Source organism: Excalfactoria chinensis, chromosome 3 (assembly GCF_039878825.1).
Source record: "Excalfactoria chinensis isolate bCotChi1 chromosome 3, bCotChi1.hap2, whole genome shotgun sequence".
Lineage (NCBI taxonomy): Eukaryota > Metazoa > Chordata > Aves > Galliformes > Phasianidae > Excalfactoria > Excalfactoria chinensis.
Genome location: NC_092827.1, coordinates 44,723,982 through 44,749,365, shown reverse-complemented (window position 1 = coordinate 44,749,365; position 25,384 = coordinate 44,723,982). Strand labels below are relative to the sequence as shown.

General features: G+C 43.3%; 1 protein-coding gene across 1 annotated transcript; it reads left to right on the top strand.

The window, feature by feature from the left end:
- Positions 1-15,856: 15,856 nt before the first annotated feature.
- Positions 15,857-21,223, top strand: LOC140250459 (amine sulfotransferase-like). The gene is made up of 6 exons (XM_072333182.1): positions 15,857-16,016; positions 17,566-17,774; positions 18,768-18,894; positions 19,596-19,690; positions 20,381-20,561; positions 21,099-21,223. The coding sequence occupies exons 1-6, from the start codon at positions 15,857-15,859 to the stop codon at positions 21,221-21,223; spliced, it is 897 nt and encodes a 298-aa protein (XP_072189283.1).
- The last annotated feature ends 4,161 nt before the right edge of the window (positions 21,224-25,384 follow it).

The following is a 25,384-nucleotide window of genomic DNA, read 5'->3' as shown; positions in this document are numbered from 1 at the left end:
ACACTCTGCCTTATTCATGGAACACCTTTCATCAGCAACAGGTAACATCTGCTGGTACAGCCTTGATCATTTATTTCTTTGTGATCTAACCCATCCCCTGCAGGAGGCAATGGTCTCACAGGAAATGGCAAGCAGTTGTGCTGTCTAGCCACCTGTACAAAGGAATGAGTGACTTAAACACCAGTATTTTGTGATTTACAAAGGTTGAAAACCTTCACTAATCTTTTAACAAGCGTTTCAGGTAACTCCCTGCACATTCTGTTATGAGAAAACATCTTACTGTGAGTTATATTGTGGATTATTAAAAGGTAATCAACTAATACCCAATTCCTTAATTCACTTAAGGCCAAATAACACACATCTAACGTGTATGAATAACATATTTGAGGGACATAATTATAATCCTCTCACCTTGCTTACTGACAAGCATGGCTGTCTGCCTGCTGGGCTTCATGTCTTGTCTCAACAAAATAACAGTGCCCCCACACCTCCAACCCAACCTCTTGGCACTGTTGACAGAAGCTGCAGAGCTCTGGGCCTCCACTGGCATGGTACTGGTGACCACAGATCTCACTGCTACAGGGGTCAGGATGGGGAAAGGAAACTCATCCTGGATATAAAGTACTCCTCAGCAGACTTGCAACTTGTTCTGAGCCCAGTCGGCTGCTGACACCTTATCCCAAAATATCCCCAAATGCCTTCTCACTTTCTGTTCCAAAGAGCTCTGTGTCTTCATGCCAGCCAGGGCTCCTCAGCTGCAGTGGCATCCAAATTGCAAATACTGGGTACTTGTGTACAGTGATGTACCTTGGTTACCAGGGCCATACCTTGTGAATGCCCACAGCACTTAAGTAATTCCCAGTCCGCCAAAAGGCGTGAGATTAAGAGCTGATCTGAAATAATGGACCTGGGCAGCCTCCCCCAGGCAGATCTCACTGAGGAACTGGCTAACAACACTGAGACAAGATACTTTTGAAACACTCGAGCTATCTTTTGAATGGAGGTAAGAGTAGGGAGACATCCTTTGTTTAATGGAATGGATAGCGAAGGGTTAAGGTGGTTATGTAGGACCAAAGAGGCTCATAAGTGAGCAGGAGTGTGCAAGTCTCACCCAATCCTCTTTGAAGGTTCTGCAACCACAATTCCTGACACCACCTGTACAGCAGCTGAACCTGTGAGATAGGATTCCCTCTGTCCACTGCACTGGATGCCCAGCTCACAATAAATTCCATTAGGTTTGTTGCATTCTAATAAGCACTCTTAAGTGTCTGAGGAACACAGCCCCACTCAGAGAGTTCCTAGAGTCAACTGGCATCTCACATACATCAGTCTGACTCCAGGAACTGAAGCTGGGGCAGGGCAATAGGGTAACTCTTAAACATTAGCTGGGAACCACAGATTAGAACATGGCAGAAAAACGTCACAGAAATTGCTAGAACACTACTGTAATGCTAAAAGGGCATGGAAAAATACCAGAATAATAGCAGAACAGCAAAGTTGCAGGCTACAGCAAATTAGAATGAGCCCAAATGTAGCAACCACAGACACAAAAATGAAAGAAAATAACTACTTACCCTTGGAAGGTCACAGATAGCCAGACACCAACAAAAGTTACCCTTTCTTCCACTGCCAACCCTTAAATGAAGTCTGGGAAGGGGTGGACCCTGGCTCCACCCATTCTGGTTACTCAGGTGCATGCAATGCATTGCATGCACCTGAGCTCCCCTGGATTGGCCCTGCCTTCCCACCAGGCACTCTATCGCTTTCAAGTCATGACTTAGCATTTCTGCTACAGCCACAAATGACTTTGATCTATTTTGATGAATAGAAGGAGTAGCACAGTTCTAAAACCAGATGCAGAGGCCACAAATTCATCATATATGGGTATCCTGGCCACTCATGTTCAGCTGCCCAGTGTATTGCTGATGAAAGCAGTGGAGGAATGTCTGTGAACTTATCCAACACAACTTAGTTACTGAATGGTCTCTTAGATATCCTCTACGCTGAGTGCTGAAGCAGCTTATTTTTTATGTGCCATTATCTAACTATCAGAAAAGTTTCTGGTCACTATCAAGAAATTTATTTCTCATATTAATCAGGAACTGAGATTCAGAGGAAGAAGAGAGAAGATGTGTTTATTTCTCCTTCAAAGCGATGTTGAAACTTTCTGTCAATTCAAAATATATATGTATATTTCTTTTTTACAGAAATAGTTTCATTTTTATTTATTTATTTATATTCAATTGGGTTAATCAGAAATTGTGATTGAGAGGGAGAGGAGAGGAGAGGAGAGGAGAGGAGAGGAGAGGAGAGGAGAGGAGAGGAGAGGAGAGGAGAGGAGAAGGTGGAAGGGGCCTATGAAGATCACCAAGTCTAACTGCCAGACCACTTCAGGGCTAACCAAAAGTTACATTATGTAATGGGAGGCACTGTCCAAATGGCTCCCAAATGCTGACAAGGACAAGGTATCAACCAGCTCCCTGCAAAACCTATTTCAGTGTTTGGCATCCTTCCAGTAACAAAATGTCTCCTAATACCCACTCTAAACTTCCTATGGCTCAGCTTTCTGCTGTTCCCATCCTGCTATCCAAGATCTGAGCTTGGCACCTCCATTTCCCTTTCATGAAGAGTGCAGAGAAAATCTCAGCCTCTCCTCACATGGTATGCTTTCCAGACCTGTTATCAGCCTTGTGGCCTTCTTTTGGACATTTTCACAGTCCTTGACATTGTTTTTACATTTTGGAGCCCAGAACTGCACACAGTATGCGAAGTGAGGCTGTGCCAGCAGTAAATGCAGAATGAGGAGCACCTCTTTCAACCTACTGGCTTTTCTGTGTTTGATGCATTCAAAAATATGGCTTGTCTCTTGGCTACCAGGGCGTACCGCTGGCTCCTGCTGAGCTACTGTCACCAGCAAACCCAGGTCCCTTCCCATTGTGCCCTCCCCCAGCCACATATCCCACAGTCTTTGAGTGCCTGGTGTCTCAGTTTGAGAAGAATAATCTAAAAGCGCACAGAATAAGCAAATTCATTCCATTAATATTTTCTTGTTATTTTGGTTTTGCATTAATTTATCCTAATCCTGAGACAATGAGATCCTCTTTTGTTAACAGTTCACAGGCTGGTTTGGCCCTGTTCCGTGCCTAGAAGGGCGGAGGGAATTCACAAAATCTATGCTTCCAGTAAAGGGAAACCCCAAAATAATTGAAAACAGTGACAACGATCTGAGGAGAAACAAACCAGTTTTACTGAATATGGTATCAGAAGGCAAGATAACACACTATAATACAGTAAAATTAGAACTGAAGCTAATAAATCAAATATAATGAGAGAAAGACTGTCTGAAAAGCTGAAGGCTGTACACTAATGCTGATGTGATGTGCGTAGTCAGGATGGGCAGCAGCGAGGAGAGGCGAAGGAGAGCAGAGGAGAGAAGAGAGTGAAGAGAGAGATCAGGTGACCTTACCAGGAGTTCTGTCTCCTTTCTGACCACAAAGCCCCCTGGGGAATGTAGTTCATCTCTTCTGGACAGGTACCTGGAACTGGAGCATTAACACTTTAACTCCCAATGCACTACATGATGTTATGATGTGGAATACCACTAACCAAAAATCATAAAACCATGACACAAAATACAGATAACAAAAAAATTTAATCTTGTTTGAAGTGACACAGGGATAAAATGTCAAACTTCTGTGACAAACCTGATTTCAATGGATTATCATGCAATTTAGAGTGGGGTATTGCTTCAAACTCTGCCTTTTGCATGAACTCAGAGATGCTGTGCAGAAAATCCGCAGCTCTGAAATAAAATAGATCTGTGTTAAAGATAAACTGGAGTTGTGGGAATACAAGGACTGTGCAGAGCAGCAGCTGTGGAGCAAGATAAACAGCATGAGAACCAAGGACACCTCTAAAAGAACAGCTCGTGGCTCTGATTTGATAAGCGCCCTCATGAACATTCAAAGAGTGTGGAGTGTTTTGTTGACATGCAGGGGCGAATGGGAAAGCTAGGAAAAGAAAACTTGTGAAGGTATATAAGTGATGTGAGAACTGGTAATAAATGATTTGGACCATTCACATCTGAGTCCATGCATCAGATGCAGCACAGAGCCAGGGTGGGAACAGGTTATGTTTGAAGATGTGAAAAATGGTCCCAAGGCAAATAATGAGATGGGAGATAGAAGATTCAAGGAGTCAAAAGGTATCAAAAGTGTAATGGTGTTCCACCAGAAGTTGAATCTTGATAAATGGAGAAAATTAGAAATGCAAGAAGTAAGTTATTGTAAACAACTGCTGCCATCTGTTGCACATCAAGAAAATGTAATGGAATATTGGCTGGAATGTTCGATCTCTACTGTCATACTACCACCATCTGCCATCTTCTGCATGCAGGAATACAATCCCACACTTTTTCTTCAGGCACACTTCCATGTCAGACAGCAATTTGATATACTGTCACTCTATGGCCACCTCTTACAGTGGAGTGGAAGAGGGAAGCAGAGTGTGCCAGTGACAGAAATCCCAGAGGAATTGTGGTAATACAAGAAGAATTTTACAGAGCAGCAGCTATGGAGCAAGATAAGGACTTTACAGAGCAGCAGCTGCTGAGCAGGATAAACAACATGAGAACCAAGGACACCTCTAGGAAAAGAATGAATGGCTCACGGCTTTGAAGGGAGGGTTTAGGGTTGTTATTGCAGTAGCTTTCCTCCAATTAGTGTGTGTGATTTCTGAACACCCTCGTCTGTCTGCTATAAAAGTACAGCTTTTCGAGCAATAAATTGACTCAGCTATATCTAACCATATTGGTGTGTGGCTGTTCATCCCAGTGCACTGGCCTTTTGCGCTCACATTCACCAACAAGGAGTGAGCAGACATTTAGCCTGCCACTAGTTGCCACCGTTAGGTAATACTGAGACATAACTTACTAAGAAATGACCCCAGTAACTCAGGCATCACATATCTGTGTCACAAACTGTGGGCAATAACAGGCAATACCAGATTTTAATGGAGTATAAGTGTACCAGAAGAATGTTTAAAGGAAAAGAATGTATTGCAAACCTTTGTCACAGTAGGTGGAGCAACTATCTGTTCCTATGCACATACCAAGAATGAGGGTCAAAGTGGTTTAAATGAGTTTGGCCTGATTGCAATGACACATTGAATGTATTTTGTACTGATGTGTCATGGTTTTGTAATTTTGCTATCAGTATTCCACATCATAACATCATGTAAAGTATGGATAATTTTACCGAATATTCAGCTCACAGAAGAAGACTACATATCCCAGAGGACATCACGGTCAGGGGTAAGTCATGGGACAAGGACACTATATAATCTCACTTTGGGGCTGGAATCACTCTCCTGGATCCTCGGAGCCAGGGGGGAGCAGTCCATCCGTTTCACCTAGAGCTTAGAGTAGGCCTCTCGGTTTTGGGACTGACTCTCTCTCTCTCCTATTTTGCATGATTCATTAGCCTTAATTTCAATTAATTTGTATTTTATTGTGTTATCCTGTATTTCAATATAGTATTTAGTAAATAAGTGTGCCTCCTTAGATCATTGCCGCTGTTTTCTTTTCCCTTTTCCTTTTTCCCTTTTCTTTTTGGGCCAGCGGCCCTGTGGGCCAGCTGTCCCCCTGTCACGGGTGCAGGTAGATTTTCGGTTAACCCGTGACATGATGCATGAAACTTATGCTGAAATTCCATATGCCTAACTAAGGTATTTATTTCTTTCTTTAATTACACTGATTATCCCAGAAACAGATAATAGAATTGAATATATGGAAACGACATTCAATTAGCTGCTGAGTGACTGTAGTTCAAAACTAGTGGCAATCAGGAGCAGGTCATAACTTCTTGATGCTGTCATTTTATGATATGGTTGAAATTTGTGTACTCTGCCAATTCACCATCAGTCTGAAGGCCAAATAGCTTTACAGTCTATTGTTTTTCCTGGAAAACACTACGTCTTGCCCTAAGTCACAGTTCTTGGTGCCAAGCCTTGAACACGGAGCTGGTGAACGGCAGCAGATTTTGCTCTTTGGACCCCTTCAGAACTCCCGTGGATGATCTCTGAGCCTTGCTTTAGGATCAAAAGCTGTTACCTTCCATTCATACTAAAGTCCTTGACTAGAAATTGCAGCTACAGAACACCGGGCATGCCTGACTGAAGCAGAAAGCAAAGCAGTGCAGGCCTAATCTTTGGGCTTAAAACTGCCCTCTGTTGTGAAAAAGAATTCAGCCCTACTCTTCGTTCAGGCCTGTCCCCCTCACCACCTTGGATGACGGACCTGTTGTGCATGTTTGGGGACTACCTGGGCAATAGATCCAAGTTAAAAAGTAACCATACACAAAACAAGGCATAGGACTCGTGGACAAAATGCATTTTTTGTGTAAATTGGTTGCTGTGCAAGTTTCAATGAGTGCCTTTCTCAGGCAAGATTTTGTTTTGCTTATAAGGTAGTTGCAGAAAAGCATAACATGGACACATTCATACATGGGGAACCAAAGAACTGCCTCCTAGAAGCTCTTGGCTGAGGCTGGGTCTGACCGGTTTCACTCCACTGTGATAGGGTGGTGGACTCAGGCTGTTCATTCAGAGTGCTGTCACATGCAGTGTGCAGGTATAACAAGTGTGGGCAAAAGTTTTGTGGGAGTTGAGTAAGAAACACACACACCCCCAAGAAAAAAGAAAGAAAGGAGAAAGGATCTTGTAGTCCCTTCTGATCCTCTTTGCTCTCTCTTCCTCAACAACTCTGTTGATAAATGGGGGTACAAGAATTAAACTTGTGTTCAAGTAACTTATTTCCTAATTCTCTCTGGAGTGCATTAACCTTTTAAAGGGTTATGCCAGTTCACTAATCTCTATCTGCATTACAGATAAGCAAGTATTGAATGACAGCCAAGCAGGGTAGTTGAAAAGAAAATGTGACTGCTCACATCTCTCTCAAACTGTTCACGTTCACTGTAGTAGTAACATTCATCTCTGTGGGCCCTGGAAGAGAACACAGAAGGTAAGGATGCCTGACATTGTTGGAGCTGTGGGCTGGTGAGTAAACTATGTCGACTGCACTTCTGGTAAGCTGAGTAGAACTGTGCATGGAGCATTTCTGTCAAACATTTTGAGAAGTGCTGCCAGAGAAGCAGGGAATGTGCCGAGGGGCGGATGGCCGTACAGAGCTGGGCTCTGACAGCTGGTGTTGCAATCTGAGTTTTACCCCCATTTTTCTGGACTGGTCATTAAGGGGTTGGAGTCATGGCTGCGAGGCAGCTCCCTGAGCAAACAGGAGGAACGGGTGGACGCCTTTGTGTCTGCAAATGGTGGTAGATTTTTAGATGCATTCTTCACTCTTACTTCTGTCATGGTTTTGTGCTGTCAATATTCTACATCATGACATCATGTGCGGTATGAACTGTTTTGGTGGTATAAGAAAGTGTAACAGAGGGTATGTGGAAGTGTAACAGAGGGTATGTGGAAGTGTAACAGAGGGTATGTGGAAGTGTAACAGAGGGTATGTGGAAGTGTAACAGAGGGTATGTGGAAGTGTAACAGAGGGTATGTGGAAGTGTAACAGAGGGTATGTGGAAGTGTAACAGAGGGTATGTGGAAGTGTAACAGAGGGTATGTGGAAGTGTAACAGAGGGTATGTGGAAGTGTAATAGAGGGTATGTGGAAGTGTAACAGAGGGTATGCGGAAGTGTGGAAGGTTCATGCTCCAGATCTGTGGAATGGCAGCATCCCGAGTACTCAGCCCTTGGAGGAAACTACATATCCCAGGGGACAACGCGGCCAGAGATGAATCACCAGAGGAGGAGGACACACATATAATCTCGCTCCCAGGCTGGAACGTCCCTCTTTTCGCCCTGTCTTTCGCTTTGGAGCGCTCCATCCCTGCCGTCTCGCTCTATCAGCAACGTTCCAGCCTGTCGCCTAGAGATTGCAGTAGGCCCCCGGTTCTCCGGGACTCTTTTTCTCTCTTTCTTTTTTCTCTGCCTTGTTTGATATAGTAGTTGTAGTTATATTGTATCATATTGTGTCTCGTATTTAGTAAAATAATTTCTTTCCTTAGATTGCTGCCGTTGTTTTTGTTCATTTCTCCCCTTCTAGGGGCAGCAGCCTCTATCACGGATAAATCTAGATAACCCGATTACATTATCTTGGTGGAGAATGCGGGCAATCTGATTCGATTAGATCTGCTGCTTTTTTAGCTTCCAGAACAACTCTCTTTTTGCTCTCTAAAAGCTTTGTTACAGGAGTGTTATTTTTTCATAGCTGCTCACTGAGAGCGTGACCTTGAAATTCCAGACGAACTGTCAACAGTCTGAGCTAGCTGCTCACTCTGAGCATTACTATCTTGCTTTTGTAAAGAAAACAAAGAGATTTCTTGCTCTCTCAGAGCACAGCTAGTTAGCTCTGACTTTCACAGGGCCTGCTAGCTACTATCAGCTATGAACCCACTCTTCATTCCAGTCGCTCTGTTTAGGGGATTGAAAGCAATCATGATCCTCTCAACATATTGTCCATATGTGCTTTCTTTTTGCGGAATTCTGTATCTATATAACCTAATAAGAACCGTGATGGAGACACCTGCCTGGTACTTATATGCAGTGTGGTATAATTTAATTGTCGGCACATACATTCCAGATGGAATAGCTAATTTAACAGACACCACGATGTTCAATCCAGTGTACAGGCTGTACTCTCAGATTGTCGTACGCTTTTCAACAGCCGAGGTAATATTAATTCTTGGTCTCATACTCATGTTCATGTTATCAATATCAGTGAATGTATATGTATTCCTATACATTCGTTCTATGCAGAAGTCTCCTCCAAAACCAGAGAATGCTGACTGGCAGGGAATATGGAAAGGTTTAGGAAAGATCTTAGAAGCGTGGGGACCCGCAGTGTCGTGGGATTTCACTATTGAACACCTGAGGGACCCTGAGAAATTAAGTGAGTACTTGGGTCAGAAATCTAAGGAGGTAAACATTATTTGGGGTTTGGCTTACGCATACCGTGCTCTGTATAATACTATTCTGGAGAGAGAGAGTTTCCGATCTGAGATTCAGACCAACAAAGATAATATCCAGGTCGACTCTAATCAGTCACGGGAGGCATCAGTAGCAATATCAGTTGCCCCTGTGGAAGGCAAGAAATGGAGACGGGTGTCCACGCGTCTAGAACGAAGAGAAGGAGGAGCAGAAGAAGAGGAAGCAGAAGAAGGTACCTCGTCTGGATCGGCACCGAGAAAGGCAAAAAGAAAGACTAAGAGGCGTGAAGAAGAGGCTGATGAGGAGGAAATTGTTTATCGTCGACCTCTAAAGCTGACTGAGATCCAAGGCTCAAGAAAGGAGTTCATACGGCGTCAAAACGAAGGTATCCTTGCCTGGTTGCTTCGCTGCTGGGACAACGGGGCCCACAGCCTGTCACTAGATGGTAATGAGGCACGCCAGCTAGGAAACATTTCCGGAGACACAGCTATCGACAGAGAGATTAGCAGATGTTCAGATGAAGATGCCACCCTCTGGGAGCGACTCTTAGCAGCTGTGAAAGTAAGGCACCCCTACAAGGCAGCTTTGAAGCTTAACGTTATTAAATGGGATACAATCCAAAGTGGTATCCAGTATCTGAGGGAAATGGCCATGGTGGAACTGTTGTACAACCCTGCGAATTTAAACGAACGTGATCCTGAGAATGTGAAGACCGATCCTGACATATGGCAGAAACTTACAAGTACAGCACCAGAGAAATACGCGTCATCACTGGCAACAACGTGTAAAGAATATGTGGACCACAACAGAAGGCCCGAAGTTAGTGAACTGATTAGGACACTTCAATACTTCGAACATCAGTTGTCCCCACTGTACACCGCCACTATTTCTGCCATCTCACAAGTAAAAGACCGGCTGGATGAGATGCACGAGAAACTATTTCCATTGACCAATCGTGACAAACCCATACAGGTATCAGCAGTGTCCAATGAAGATCAGAACGATCAAGGAAGTCTATTAAAGGAACTGATCAAACTAATTAAAGGTGATGAACACTACTCCTCACCTGTAAGATCAGAAGTCTCGGCAATTAGACGCACACGCTTCCCAGCTCGAGCAAGGAATAACAGTACAATTCCACCACGTGTTTCCATGTGGCGCTACCTACATGACTGTGGAGAGGACATGAGGAAGTGGCATAACCAGCCTACTTCTGTACTGCGAGCACGGGTGAGAGAACTACAGAATAGACCAACCACCAGTAGAGCTGCTCCGGTTATCACAGGTAACCAATAGAGGGGCCCTACCCTCAGTCAGGGGAGGGACAGGGATAATAGAATTTATTGGACTGTGTGGATTCGATGGCCTGACACATCGGAACCACAGGAATATAAGGCACTGGTGGATACTGGCGCACAGTGCACTCTAATGCCCTCCAGTCATGAAGGGACAGAACCAATCCATATTTCTGGAGTGACTGGGGGCTCTCAAGAGTTGACTGTGTTAGAAGCCGAAATAAGTCTCACTGGTAAAGACTGGCAGAAACATCCTATTGTGACTGGTCCAGGGGCTCCATGTATACTGGGTATTGATTACCTCAAAAGGGGGCATTTCAAGGATCCTAAGGGCTATCGATGGGCCTTTGGAATAGCTGCTGTAGATACAGACAATATTAAGCAGCTGTCTGTTTTGCCTGGCCTGTCAGAGGACCCGTCTGTTGTGGGGCTGCTACGAGTGAAAGAACAGCAAGTACCAATTGCTATAAAGACAGTACATAGACGGCAGTATCGCACTAACAGGGATTCCTTGCTCCCCATTCACGATTTGATTCGTCAGCTGGAGAATCAGGGAGTGATCAGTAGAACTCATTCCCCTTTTAACAGCCCCATATGGCCAGTGCGTAAAGCCAGTGGAGAATGGAGGCTAACTGTAGACTACCGTGGCCTGAATGAGGTAACACCTCCACTGAGTGCTGCTGTGCCAGACATGTTGGAACTCCAATACGAGCTGGAGTCAAAAGCAGCCAAATGGTATGCCACCATTGACATTGCTAATGCCTTCTTCTCCATTCCTTTGGCTGCAGAATGTAGGCCACAGTTTGCCTTCACCTGGAGGGGTATTCAGTATACTTGGAACCGTTTGCCCCAGGGGTGGAAACACAGTCCAACCATTTGCCATGGACTGGTCCAAACTGTGCTGGAACAAGGTGGTGCTCCCGAACACCTGCAGTATATTGATGACATTATTGTGTGGGGCAATACAGCAGAGGAAGTTTTTACAAAAGGAAAGCAAATAATTCACATTCTTCTACAAGCCGGCTTTGCTATTAAGCGAAGCAAAGTAAAAGGGCCTGCCCAGGAAATTCAGTTCCTAGGTATCAAGTGGCAGGATGGACGTCGTCACATCCCAGCAGATGTGATCGACAAAATCACTGCCATGTCTCCACCAACTAACAAGAAAGAGACACAGTCTTTCCTGGGTGTGGTGGGCTTTTGGAGGATGCACGTTCCAAACTACAGCCTCATTGTAAGCCCCCTTTATCACGTAACGCGGAAAAAGAACAATTTCACATGGGGCCCTGAACAGCAGCAGGCTTTTGAGCAGATAAAACAAGAGATAGCCCGTGCCGTGGCCTTGGGGCCAGTACGGACGGGACAGGATGTAAAGAACATCCTCTACACTGCTGCTGGAGAGAAAGGTCCCACTTGGAGTTTGTGGCAAAGAGCCTCAGGAGAGACCCGAGGCCGACCCCTGGGATTTTGGAGTCGAGCGTATAAGGGGTCTGAAGAGTGCTACACTCCAACTGAGAAGGAGATCTTAGCCGCATATGAGGGGGTTCGGGCTGCTTCCGAAGTAGTTGGAACTGAAACACAACTCCTCCTGGCACCTCGACTGCCAGTGCTGAACTGGATGTTCAAAGGGGAGGTTCCTTCCACCCATCATGCTACCGATGTCACCTGGAGCAAGTGGATTACCTTGATTACACATCGAGCAAGAATGGGGAACCTCAATCGTCCAGGAATTTTAGAGGTAATCATGGACTGGCCTGAAGGTAAAAGGTTTGGAACATCACCAGCAGAAGAGGTGTCACGCGCCAAAGAGGCCCCACCATACAATGAACTTCCGGAAAACGAAAAGAATTTTGCCCTGTTCACTGATGGATCGTGCCGCCTTGTTGGGAAACATCGCAGATGGAAGGCTGCTGTGTGGAGCCCTACACGACAAGTTGCAGAGGCCACAGAAGGAAGAGGAGAATCGAGCCAATTCGCAGAGGTAAAGGCTGTCCAGCTGGCCCTAGACATTGCTGAGCGGGAGAGATGGCCAGTGCTTTACCTCTATACTGACTCATGGATGGTGGCCAATGCCTTATGGGGATGGCTGCAGCAATGGGAACAAAACAACTGGCAGCGGAAGGGTAAACCTGTTTGGGCCGCTGAACTATGGAAGGACATCGCTGCCCGAACAAAGAATATGGCCCTAAAGGTGCGTCATGTAGATGCCCACGTGCCCAAGAGTCGAGCAACAGAGGAACAACAAAATAACCACCAAGTAGATCAAGCAGCCAGAATTGAGGTGGCTCAAATTGACTTGGACTGGCAGAATAAGGGCGAACTATTTCTAGCTCGATGGGCCCATGAGACCTCGGGCCATCAAGGAAGAGACGCAACATATAAGTGGGCCAGAGACCGAGGGGTGGACTTAACTATGGACACTATTGCGCAAATTATTCATGATTGTGAAACGTGTGCTATAATTAAACAAGCCAAGAGGATGAAACCTCTCTGGGAGGAAGGGCGATGGCAGAAGTATAAATATGGGGAGGCGTGGCAGGTTGATTATATCACCTTGCCACGATCTCGCAGTGGTAAATGCTATGTGCTTACCATGGTAGAGGCAACCACTGGGTGGCTTGAAACATATCCAGTACCCCATGCCACCGCTCGAAACACCATATTGGGTCTTGAGAAACAAGTCCTGTGGCGGCATGGCACCCCAGAAAGAATTGAATCTGATAATGGGACACATTTCAAAAATTCACTTATAAATACTTGGGCTAAAGAGCACGGCATTGAATGGATTTATCATATTCCCTACCATGCACCAGCCTCTGGTAAAATTGAACGATATAATGGGTTATTAAAAACGATGTTGAAAGCAATGGGTGGTGGAACATTTAAGCACTGGGAGAAGCACCTGGCAGAAGCCACTTGGTTGGTCAATACTAGAGGATCTGTCAATCGCGATGGTCCTAGCCGATCTAGTCCCCTACACACCATAGAAGGAGATAAAGTCCCTGTTGTGCATGTGAAGAGCATGTTGGGAAAAGCTGTTTGGGTCCTTCCAGCCTCTGGAAATGGCAAACCTGCCCGTGGAACTGTTTTTGCCCAGGGACCTGGGTGCACCTGGTGGGTGATGCAGAAGGATGGGGATGTTCAGTGTGTACCACAGGGCAAATTGATGCTGGGGGAGTGCAGTCAGTAATTCCATGTATCTGTGTAACCATGATGTAATAATGTAGAATAAGGGGTGGAATGTCATGGTTTTGTGCTGTCAATATTCTACATCATGACATCATGTGCGGTATGAACTGTTTTGGTGGTATAAGAAAGTGTAACAGAGGGTATGTGGAAGTGTAACAGAGGGTATGTGGAAGTGTAACAGAGGGTATGTGGAAGTGTAACAGAGGGTATGTGGAAGTGTAACAGAGGGTATGTGGAAGTGTAACAGAGGGTATGTGGAAGTGTAACAGAGGGTATGTGGAAGTGTAACAGAGGGTATGTGGAAGTGTAATAGAGGGTATGTGGAAGTGTAACAGAGGGTATGCGGAAGTGTGGAAGGTTCATGCTCCAGATCTGTGGAATGGCAGCATCCCGAGTACTCAGCCCTTGGAGGAAACTACATATCCCAGGGGACAACGCGGCCAGAGATGAATCACCAGAGGAGGAGGACACACATATAATCTCGCTCCCAGGCTGGAACGTCCCTCTTTTCGCCCTGTCTTTCGCTTTGGAGCGCTCCATCCCTGCCGTCTCGCTCTATCAGCAACGTTCCAGCCTGTCGCCTAGAGATTGCAGTAGGCCCCCGGTTCTCCGGGACTCTTTTTCTCTCTTTCTTTTTTCTCTGCCTTGTTTGATATAGTAGTTGTAGTTATATTGTATCATATTGTGTCTCGTATTTAGTAAAATAATTTCTTTCCTTAGATTGCTGCCGTTGTTTTTGTTCATTTCTCCCCTTCTAGGGGCAGCAGCCTCTATCACGGATAAATCTAGATAACCCGATTACAACTTCATAACCCTAAAAACATTCACTCATTCACATTTTTCTGCCCTTTGTGCCACTGATTTTCTTATCATGACTTGAATTCAGATCTGTTCTTGGTTTTCTCAGTGGGTTTACTGCTACCAGTGTTTCTGATGTGATTAGTGACTCTCCGGTTGTTTAACCCTGAACCTTTTTGCCTGGTTTTTATACCGACATGATTGAGTGGCTGGGTGTGGGGAGAAGCAGGCTGAGCCTGACTACAGAGCCAGTCTGGGGTGAGCCCATGCATCCTGTGGCCATGCCATGGGAGGAGGCTGCCCAGGTGAGTTGAATGCGGTCCCAGTGCTGCCCTGCTTTGGCACTGCCTTGTGGTTGGACAGCAACCTATGGGCTGAAGGGACCACAGGTCCCATAGGTGGTGTCCACGTGCATGTGCCTCATGTAGGCAAGCCCTTGGCTGACCACGGGTTCATCCAAGGGCACAGGGTCATTGCCAGTCCTTGTTTGCACCACAACCCGCAATAAAAAGGGCACTGCTGTGTGAAGATGTAGCCAGTGCAGCTCTAGGTGTGGGAAGGCAAAAGGGCAGGAAATGTTAAATGAGAGAGTGATAATGGTGAAGATTAGGCACCTCCTTTCCAAGAACTGTGTAGTGAACTTGGGTCATTTGGTTGGTGTAAGTGGTATAAGCAGATGATTTGGCAAATATGAGTGGTAATGATAGAGGAATAATGAAGAAACAGCAAACAGTGAAGAGCAAGAGTCACCTACACTTTTTGCAGGGAAGAAGGCAGGGAACAGAAAAATGGGTAAAGCTTCAGATAGAAAGGTGTCTGTTTCAAAGTGTGCTTTAGCCAAAATAGAACAACATGTGTGATATTGAAGTTGGAAAACTTAGATTTTGCTTTTTCATATCATCTGTAATGTTAATGATGAATATATTTTTCTGAGATGTACATTGCAGTATTGATAACAAGGTTCAAGTATATTTACTGACTTCAGTACCTTTTTATGAATTATCACATCTGATCCTATCCATCACTGTTTTCAGAAAACCTTACTATGGGATAAACATTAAGAAAGGGATGGAGAAAAACTAGAAGGAGTTAGAATTTAAAATAAAGCATGCCGTACACAACTTCAGTCACAAAGTTCACTATGAAAGCTTGGCTAAACAAGATCTGTTTAAGAGCAGTTGATGATCCAAAGGAAACATTAACCATTCAAATCCTAGAGGCACTTTAACAAATTCTTTTTTTTACATGGGTTGCCATTGGTTATGTCATATTTAAGAGCATTTAACATAGAACTGTATATAAATAAAGGATCATGCTATGAATCTTTTATTTTTCATGTTATATCTTGATTTTCATGAAAATTGTAAAGTACGCTTTTGTAGAAAAACGCATTTTACCAAAGTTGGCCTGCACTGTGATTGCTTGTTTGAATTACTCCTTCATTATTGGAGGCTTTTCTGGTTGGTTGTTTTTCTTGTGGGAAGCCATTTCTTTGTATTTGTTTTCTGTTTGTTTTCCTATGAGATAAGAGCAAAACAAAAATCTATAATTTTATGTTTTCTTATTGCAGCTTATTCATCCATGGACGACAACAGATTAACAATGGAACAATCAAAAGAGTTTGTATTCAATTACAAAGGGTTTTACATTCCAACAATTACTACACCTGAGTATGTAGCTTCCCTGGAGAATTTTGAAATCAAAGACAGTGACATATTTATAGCTACTTATCCAAAATCAGGTAAAAACTGAATTGATTCCAATGGGGAAATACATCAGCTTTCAGTCGTTCATCTAATTGCATGCCAAAGATTGTTAGCTTTGCTTTCAGATCTGAACCATCTCTGAGTACATGCAGTGCAGCATAAGGTACAAATCCTGCCACGGCCTGATCAACCAGACTCAAGGTTCTTGCTTGTTTCCTGCTGGGCTGATCAATGTGGCTCTTGGATTCAGTCTGGCAGATGTGCACAGAAGAAGATCCATTCAGACCAAGCTGACCTCTTGGGCCTCTCAAAACACATACTTTTTTTCTTCTGAGCCTGGGATCTTTTGGGTTGAAGGTGGTTGTGGGACATCTTGGTTGATTGGTGGGTTCAATTGGAAGGTGATTTGATGCTTGCTGCGTTCAAATAAGAACCAAGAAGGAGAACTGAGCAAATATAATTCAATGAATTATACTCGATTTCATTGATTTATACATTCTTATCTGTGTAACAATACAGACAACTAGTGTAATGAATTCTTCATTTCCACTTGTGAAGCAAAGGCATCTGAGAGGCCACCTGACTTCACATGAAATATAAAATCCTGACAAACCTACACCTGTGTGTCTTAATACAGGTTCACCTCATAATCTAAAACAGGTCTACATGATTCTCAAAACAGCAAGTCCTAAACAGTTATTATTTAATGACTTGAACATGCATTAAACAATGACAATTCCTCAGTGAAATACAAGAGATGGAAGGGTATTTTGGAGGGAAGAGGGGAAGGGGAGCCCAGAAGAAACAGAAGGAAGCTTCAGATGTTTTTGTGGTACAGGTAGCGGTGGGATGAGATGCCTTTGACAGGTCACGGGTAGTAGATGGAAGGGACAGATTGCCCAGGTAATGCTAGTTCACTGTCAGGCGGTGCTGGAAGAAGCTGTCCAAGTCAGGCAGAGAGGCAGGATGAGAAGGCAAGATTTCAGAGGCTAAGCCAATGAGGTGAAAAGTTCTTTGGAAGTGGTAGCTTTGTGTTGCAAAGGGATGGTCTGCCCAGGGAAAGGAAGGAGGAGAAAGATTATTTTGAATTATGAATTGCACAGAATGCCATCTTTTTCCCATTTATGTCCTTCCCTCTGTCCTGTTCCACCACCCATTTTCTTCCTTACCATTTGTCTAGAGTGCCCTCTATCGCTGTGCAAAGTTGTCCAGGTTGATTACTGGAGAGGGGCACTAGCCAAGTTACTGCTCCTCTGGTTCTGAAAATTATTTCTTGATCTTGTTCTGTGGATTTAAATCTATAACACACATACAGTCTAATCTCCAGAATCAAAAGCTTCCTTCCCAAGTGAGTCTTAAGAACTAGGTCTGGGTTTTGAATGCCTTCCATTCTCTGTGCTTGTACAAGTTAGCCAGCAGTAATAGTTTGCCTCCCTTCTGCATTGATCTGAATTCTCTCAGCTGTCCTTTCCTGGCAAACAGCATAAAGAGGAAAAGACACTCAGAACTCAGATCTTCCCTGCCATCAACTTTAACAATAAGTCTAATAAAATTAAAGTTCAAATTAAAAACTTTTCTTCTCAGGAACAGTGTGGACTCAGAATATTTTGTGCTTAATACTCCACGAAGGCCACCGTAATGGAACAGAAAATATAGAGACCATGGACAGAATCCCCTGGGTGGAATATAATATAAAACACATTGATTTTGAGAGTCTTCCTTTGCCTCGAGTTTTTGCCACTCACCTGCCTTACTACTTAATTCCAAGAGACCTGAGAAACAGAAAGGGACGTGTAAGTGAATTTATTTCTACCATGTAATTAAATCCAATCCTGACAATTTGCCTCAGAGTTTTGGTTTAAATCCTTCCTCTTTCTTCTTTTAGTTTTCCTTGTTTTTCAGTTTCCTCTTGATAAATCTTGCAGCCCTAGCACCTCTAGATGGAAGGTTGGGGCAAATTTTGTCTCAGGTAAATGAGAGATAAATAATCCATAGAATCAGAGATTTACTTTGAGAATGTGGACACGCAAGAAAGTCTGAAGCCATACAGGGAAAATATTGTTTTGTTTACAAATTGCCATAACTGTCTGTTCACCAGTTCTATCTTGGCTACCTGGCTAAGAGTTGCATGAAAAGATGCTTCTGCTTTTCCTCATATAGCAGTCCTGGTGACATTTACCCCTCCTACTCTTATTTCATGCCATAGGACTTCCCGAGGGAGCAAATAGGTGGGGCATAGCTATACTCACAGGAGCTGTGGAGGCAAGTTGGCAGTGCTGCTGTTATTTACAGACACAGGTGTAGTGTAAATCTTCCATTTCTAACCGCACTGTTTTGCTCAATATCCCAGTGAAATTTGGAGGAGAAAGTTCACATGCAGAAAACAACAGCACATCTGCAAAGGCCAACAGTTGAGCTCACTGAGTGCTGACATCACCAACACCGTGGCAGAGCTGTGACTTATCAGAGATGGCTGGAGTTTTCCCCATGAGCACTGCAGAAATGTGATGCTGAATCAACAGGGATGTTAAAATGATTCTATAGGGCTGACATTGCAGCCTGCCTACCTTGTACTACTGAATGGTATCAGTGTAGACTGTAACACTGACCCCAAGAAGGTCCCCAAGATCAGTGGGCTCTGAACAACCACAAATAGCTGCTGCCTATGAACAAAACAACAGTGACTCAGTACCCAGAATTTACTACACATCTTGGACATCATGATGTAGTCAAGATATTGGAGCCCTTTAATCTGCCTGAGAACTGTTGTCTTGTTGTATTTGCAGGTTATTTATGTCACCAGGAACCCTAAGGACGTGATGGTTTCTTATTATCACTTCTCCAAATTCATCGTAGCTCTAGAGGAAATAACAGATTTTAACATTTTAATTGAGAGATTTTTAGCTGGAAAAGGTAGGATATTTTTTTCTTACTAAGGAGCCTAAACCCTACTCCATGACGTCAGAGGAAGTGAGGACTAATTATAGTAATAAACATCAATCACCCAGAATTCTCAGCTATCCTAATCTGCAACCACAACTGGAGTGGCTGTCTGAGATTGGCCCTACTTCCTGAATAAAGCTGGTCTATAGGACGGAACACAATCAAGTTTTGCTACTTTGCAGACATATGCAAGCTACTTATTCTATTGGAAATTGGTGTTGGTTCAGAGTATAAGCATTGCTTCTGAGGATTCAGTAATATTTTCTGCTCTTTGTTATGGAGCTTAAACAATAGGAATAGACACTGTACAGAAAACAAAGCAAAACAAAAAATAGAGAAAAATGCTTTTGCTTCTATCAGTATCAATTACCAGAAGTTAGGGGGCATATGCAACATAGCATAAAGAAGTGTCAAGCAGGGGCTGTGATCATGAGTCCCTCCACTGTCTGTAAAAGCCAAACTAATTGGGTCCCTGTAAGCTCAGCCCCCTTCCAGGCCTCAGGGAAATGCAAAAACAGAAGAGAGGGAAGAATACACTCCTGTCCATAAAAGTACTAAAGGTGCCAGAGCATGGCTGATAATTCTGCTGTTTTACTGTGCTGATGACTGTAAATAAGAGTTCATTCTCTCACTCCATTTTTTTTTTTTCTTCCATGTTTTCCCTTCGTAAGTGCCTGCCAGCTCCTGGTTTGATCATGTTTCAGGCTGGTATAACCATGCAAAGGATTTCAATATACTCTTCCTGACCTACGAGGAGATGAAAAAGGTGAGGTCCATTGTACCAGTGTATTCCAGATATTTTCTTCCTATACTGAATGCATTTGCAGATAGGTCTTTAGATTTATCTGTAAGCTCAGAGAACACTCAGTCCTCAGTCAATTGGGAGTCATGTTTGCTTGCACCCCAAAATGCCTCTCTGGAATAAAGGAAAGAAGTTCCTAAGTTGCAGGCACTGAGGTATTGAGGTACTTGAGGTAATTCCGGACTAGAAGGTTGTTGCTTGGTGCCTGCCTGTGTTTTCGTGCAGCTTCTCCTTTCTCCACTGTGGCTGCCCTTCTGTTGGAGAAGGCATAGACCCAGTCGGTCAGCCCACATTACCTGCCACCATGCTGTCCCTCAGCCTTTGTGGTCCAGGCTGACACTTGAGAGAGTCTAGCCCTTAGCTAGGATAAGAGGACTGATAAAACCCCACAGGGTGAGTGCCTTCCTTCTTGGTGACAGGGGAGACTTTGCCAGGGCACCTGGTGCAAGATGCAGGGCGGTGAGCCGAGCTGTCCGCCTCTGGCAGCAAGCTAAAGCATAATTGCTCTCAAGAGGCCAAAAGCTGGACAATTGATGTCATTAAAATGATGTTCAGCTTTGGACTCAAAATGATGTCCTTAACAATCCCATATACCACTGCTTTATGCATTTGGTTTTCACATCATCAACGTGCTTCAAGGTTACTTTATTGCAGGATCTCAGAAGCGCTGTGCTGAAAATCTGCAACTTCATAGGCAAGCAGCTGAGTGAAGAGGAAATAGAAAGTGTTGTGAGACAGGCTACATTTGAGAACATGCAAAAAGACCCCAGGGCAAACTACGAGAACTTGTCAGATGACCTCGCAGTCAAAGGGAAGGGCAGATTTCTACGGAAAGGTAAAACAGAAGCAGTCCACTGCAACAACTACTTATTTCCTCTTCTTGGGGCAAAATGAACTTCTAGGCTTCTAGGCTGATCTCGTTTGCCCCCATCTCAAAAGGGGAGCTCAGGTTAGATGGAATTAACTCCATAATTCCGTAAGATAATAAAATGTTGTGTTTCACTGGTAGTGAATGATCTCCACCTATGGTTACTCTTCCTTTTCATGGCTACAACAAGCTACATTTTGTGAGTGCAGGCCTTTTCAGTCAACAGCCCTGAAGGTCAATACATGGCATCCTTGGACTCCTTGGCATTGCTAAAGTGTCCTGCAGCACAGCAAAGGTGGAAATCCCTATAGATTAAAGGGGGAGGTGCACCCAGATTTGGAAAAGTGTCCTCCAAAGAGCACACAAAGCCCTGCTTGAAGGTCCAGCAACACAAAGATGCTGAGGAAGCCTGGAACAGCTTCCTAAGCATAGATCTCCCTGGTAGGAGTCCAGCTTCAGGGAGATGCCTTCCTTCTCAGCTCCCTTTGCTGCCTCTTTCCTCAGGCACTGTTGGAGACTGGAAAAACATGATGACAGTGGCACAGAATGAAAGGTTTGATAAAGTTCTTAAGGAAAAAATACAGACCCTGCCTATCAATTTAACCTGGGATCTTGACAGTGAAATGTAGCCTGGCTTTGAGTTTTGTCACTCTTTGGAGTTCATCGAGGATGGACATGCCTGAAGTCCAGGAAGAACCAAATATGATGATTTTCAACTATGTTGTAGAAATAATAAATGTATGAATATCTGCTATATATTATATAGTATGTAAGTAGCAAAATACTTATTCAGAAAATGCGACTTATCTGAAGGAGTTATTCAATTCCTTCAGTTTCGTCTTTGCAATTTTATGAATTCTTTTAGTTAATTTCCATAGTAAACCACACATTCCATTCTCCATGATTGCCATTTGCATTCGCTGGTTTTTATAACACCCCTCTTGTAGACAGCCAAATGAAGTAGCCCTAGTGTTGCATGTTCTGATGTTGCCTACTGAATGACATGCTTCACTGCACTGCCTGTTACAGTTCTTCTGGTCAGATTTGACAAGTTGCTCCTTGAAATTTTGAGAAAATACCCATGTCATAGCCAGAACAGTTTTTTTTGGTGAACGCTCCCTCTGATATTCAGATTTACTTCCTAGAGCTGCTGTGGTTGGAAGCTACCATCAGTCTGTGACTTATACCAACACTGACTCACTGTCAGGATTTAATCTGTTCATGATGCCCATGATCTGTTCATGATTTTAACCAAAAATAAAAAATAAAATTAAAAACCAAAACATGATTACTTAACAGTTCATTTAATTTGTGTGGCCAAATGACACACCCCGAACATGTGTGTGAATCTGAGAACCATAACTGTTATTACCTCTGCAGCTAACAACAGGTATGTACTTGAGTATGTCTCACCTTGCTTACTGACAGAAGCATGGTTGCCTGCCTGCTGGGTTCCACACCCTTTCTCAAATACCCAAAATATAAAAAAACAGCAGTGCCTCCACACCTCCAAACCAACATCTCTGCACTGCTGATGGAAGCTCTGCAGGATGCAGAGCTCTGGGTCCCCACTGGCATGGTGCTCGTGACCCCAGATCTCACTGCTACTGCTTTCAGATAGGGAAAGGAAGCCCATCCCAGATACAAAGCTGAATGCATAGACTGATTTTTTGCTTACCTGTGGTCAGGATAACCTTTTAAATTTCTGTTTTATTGGTACTTGCAGCAGTGGGAAATATTTTGCATCTAAGTAGGACATCTAAATATATCACTAGCTTGTTGAAATGGGACTGTTGCTGATAGAAGCACTAATATCTGATACCAGGACAAAGAGACCTGACATCAGGATGTTTTCACTATCTTGACAAATACAACTGATCTGATAAGGCCTCCTGTGTGTCTGTAGAAGGTAAAAGGAATTAGCATGTAGGTAGAACAGAATGCTGCCACCCCTTGGAATGTGAGGACTTTGCTCCAGACCCTGTCTTCCCTGCCATAGAGAGTAGCACCAAAGAATGTGCTCTGCTCTACTTGCATACACTGCACCTCACCAGTAAAGTCTCCAGTTGTGCCTTTGCCCTCTTAGGGACAACGTGGCACTACAAAACCACTCTTGTTGAAGCACCAGAAGTGGCATATTTTAGTAATCTTCTACCATGGTCAGCTCAGAGAGAATGATAGAATCATAGAATCATAGAATCACCAAGGTTGGAAAAGACCTAAAAGATCATCCAGTCCAACCATTCACCTATTACCAATAGCTCCCACTAAACAATGTCCCTCAACTCAACATCCAGTCTTTCCTTGAATACTCCCAGGGTGGGTGACTCCACCCCCTCCCTGGGCAGTCCATTCCAGTGCCTGACCACCCTTTCTGAGAATTAATGTTACCTAATGTCCAGCCTGAATCTCGCCTGCCACAGCGTGAAACCATTCCCTCTAGTCCTATCAATAATGACACGAGACAAGAGGTTGACCCCCAGCTCACTACAACCTCCCTTCAGGAAGTTATAAAGAGCAATAATGTCTCCCCTGAGCCTCCTCTTCTCCAGGCTGAACATTCCCAGAGGGCATATAGAGGGCTTAGAGGGCACTGTCCAAATGGCTCCTTGGCACTGAAATTGCTGGGACACCTCAATGGGTGGAATGAAATAAAATCATAAAAATGATTTTATTGCCACATCATTGACTTAGCCAAAATTCTTTGGCCAGGTTTATTTAAGAACGTTGAATGTTTCCAGTTTTTAAGATTCATCTCAGTTTCCACTTATCCTGGTGGACTTCAATCTATTGAATTATTGAAAAAATTCATTTTTCAATTGATGACGGCCTTCAGGAACTTGATGTTCTCCAATTCCCCATTCAAAGTTTATGGTACTCCTTTAATTCATCTTTCTGTTTGGCTATAAAATAATTTTGCCCCCACCCCCCAAGAAATACAAAAGATATGATAAAAGAGATGAATTACACACTAGTCATAAACACTTAATTGCATCTTTTGGGGAGTCAATCGATTAACAAAATACATTAAAGTCTGAAAGTCCACATAGAGCTTGTTTCCCAGAAAGCAATACGGAACTATTCTACCTTCTGCTTACTCTGTCCAGATTTTATGCTACGAGTGAATAAAGGACAAATATTCTTTTCTAGATGTTGAGTAATTTTATTCAGGAAAAAGCATAAAATAAATAAAATATATAAAAAAGCATAACATAAGTAAATGAAGAATAAATTGTCTTCATGCAGTCTTTCTATGCTCTTTTCCACACTTCTCAAGTCTCTTGCAGAACATTTATAACCTTTAATTGAAGTTTAATAGCTAGAAAAAGGGAAGAAAAAATCTGGATGTAAAAAACTGTGAAAACCTGCAGTCCCATCAAGACAAAGCATGGAAACTGTTTACAAGGCCAATTACAAAGACCTGATTATGCAATAGTACATGTAGTGTGCATATGTACAGATTGTATATAGAAAAGTAGAGCAAAATATAAAATATTGGCAGTAATTTTGTCAGTGCAAATGCAAGCTCAATATGCTTGTGACAAATAGTGGGCATATTGATATAATATTGCTGAGGTATTCCAAGTAAAAATGAGATAAAATACTTTGATTTGATTTTAACTGACTCAACAAAGGTACTGAGATTAGACTTTATAATACTATTCACAGGGAAACTGAACAGGGAACCTGTATTTACCTGTAGCAAAACTTGCATGTTGTCTTGGAACAAAAAGCAGTCAGTGTGGTTTATCTAATGGTGATGAAATCAATGTACAACAATATATTAACTCTGTAAAATAGAGACAGAGAAAAAAGGCCATGCTGAAAGTAGTGCCACCTATTTATTTCCGTACAAACTGTAACAGATACAAACAGCATAATAACACAGCTTGATAGAGCAAATTCTCAGCTACAGCATACTAGATTTCAACACAGTCACTACCACCAACACTGCATTTTCATGAGTGATGATGAAGAACTTCCATGCCACACTCAAAAATACCTACACCATCAGAGTTGACTGACAGTCACCATTGCTGAAATGCACCACCCATTCTTTCACTGTGCACACATCTACTGTTTGGTCTCTATCAGCATTCAGTAAGCATCGATAATGGTTTGTATGAATTGGGATATGCAATGTGAAAGTGTCAGAGGAAACAACGAGGGAAGAATATGAAGGGTAGAACAGCACTGGAAGCACTGGTTTTAAGCCATACAATAAACCACAAATATTTGTTCCTCTACAGTCTCAAACTGAACTTTGTGCAACTATAACGACTGCGCTTTAAGTATATGTTAAGTATTTGGTCTTGAGGTTAATTATAAATACTCTAAAGCACTATTTGTCCCATAAACAGATAATAGAGTTGAATATATGGAAAAGACATTCAATTAGCTGCTGAGTGACTGTAGTTCAAAACTAGTGGCAATCAGGAGCAGGTCATAACTTCTTGATGCTGTCATTTTATGATATGGTTGAAATTTGTGTACTCTGCCAATTCCCCATCTGTCTGAAGGCCAAATAACTTTACAGTCTAGTTGTTTTTCCTGGAAAACACTACGTCTTGCCCTAAGTCACAGTTCTTGGTGCCATGCCTTGAACACGGAGCTGGTGAACGGCAGCAGATTTTGCTCTTTGGACCCTTTCAGAACTCCCGTGGATGATCTCTGAGCCTTGCTTTAGGATCAAAAGCTGTTACCTTCCATTCATACTAAAGTCCTTGACTAGAAATCGCAGCTATAGAACACTGGGCATGCCTGACTGAAGCAGAAAGCAAAGCAGTGCA

What these genes read in the sequence shown, in the direction of transcription:
- LOC140250459 (XM_072333182.1), top strand. Translation starts at nt 15,857, where the DNA reads ATGGACGACAACAGATTAACAATGGAACAATCAAAAGAGTTTGTATTC. An exon ending in TGAGAAACAGAAAGGGACGT is followed by an intron (nt 17,775 to 18,767) that starts GTAAGTGAATTT and finishes TTGTATTTGCAG; the next exon opens with GTTATTTATGTCACCAGGAA. An exon ending in GAGATTTTTAGCTGGAAAAG is followed by an intron (nt 18,895 to 19,595) that starts GTAGGATATTTT and finishes TCCCTTCGTAAG; the next exon opens with TGCCTGCCAGCTCCTGGTTT.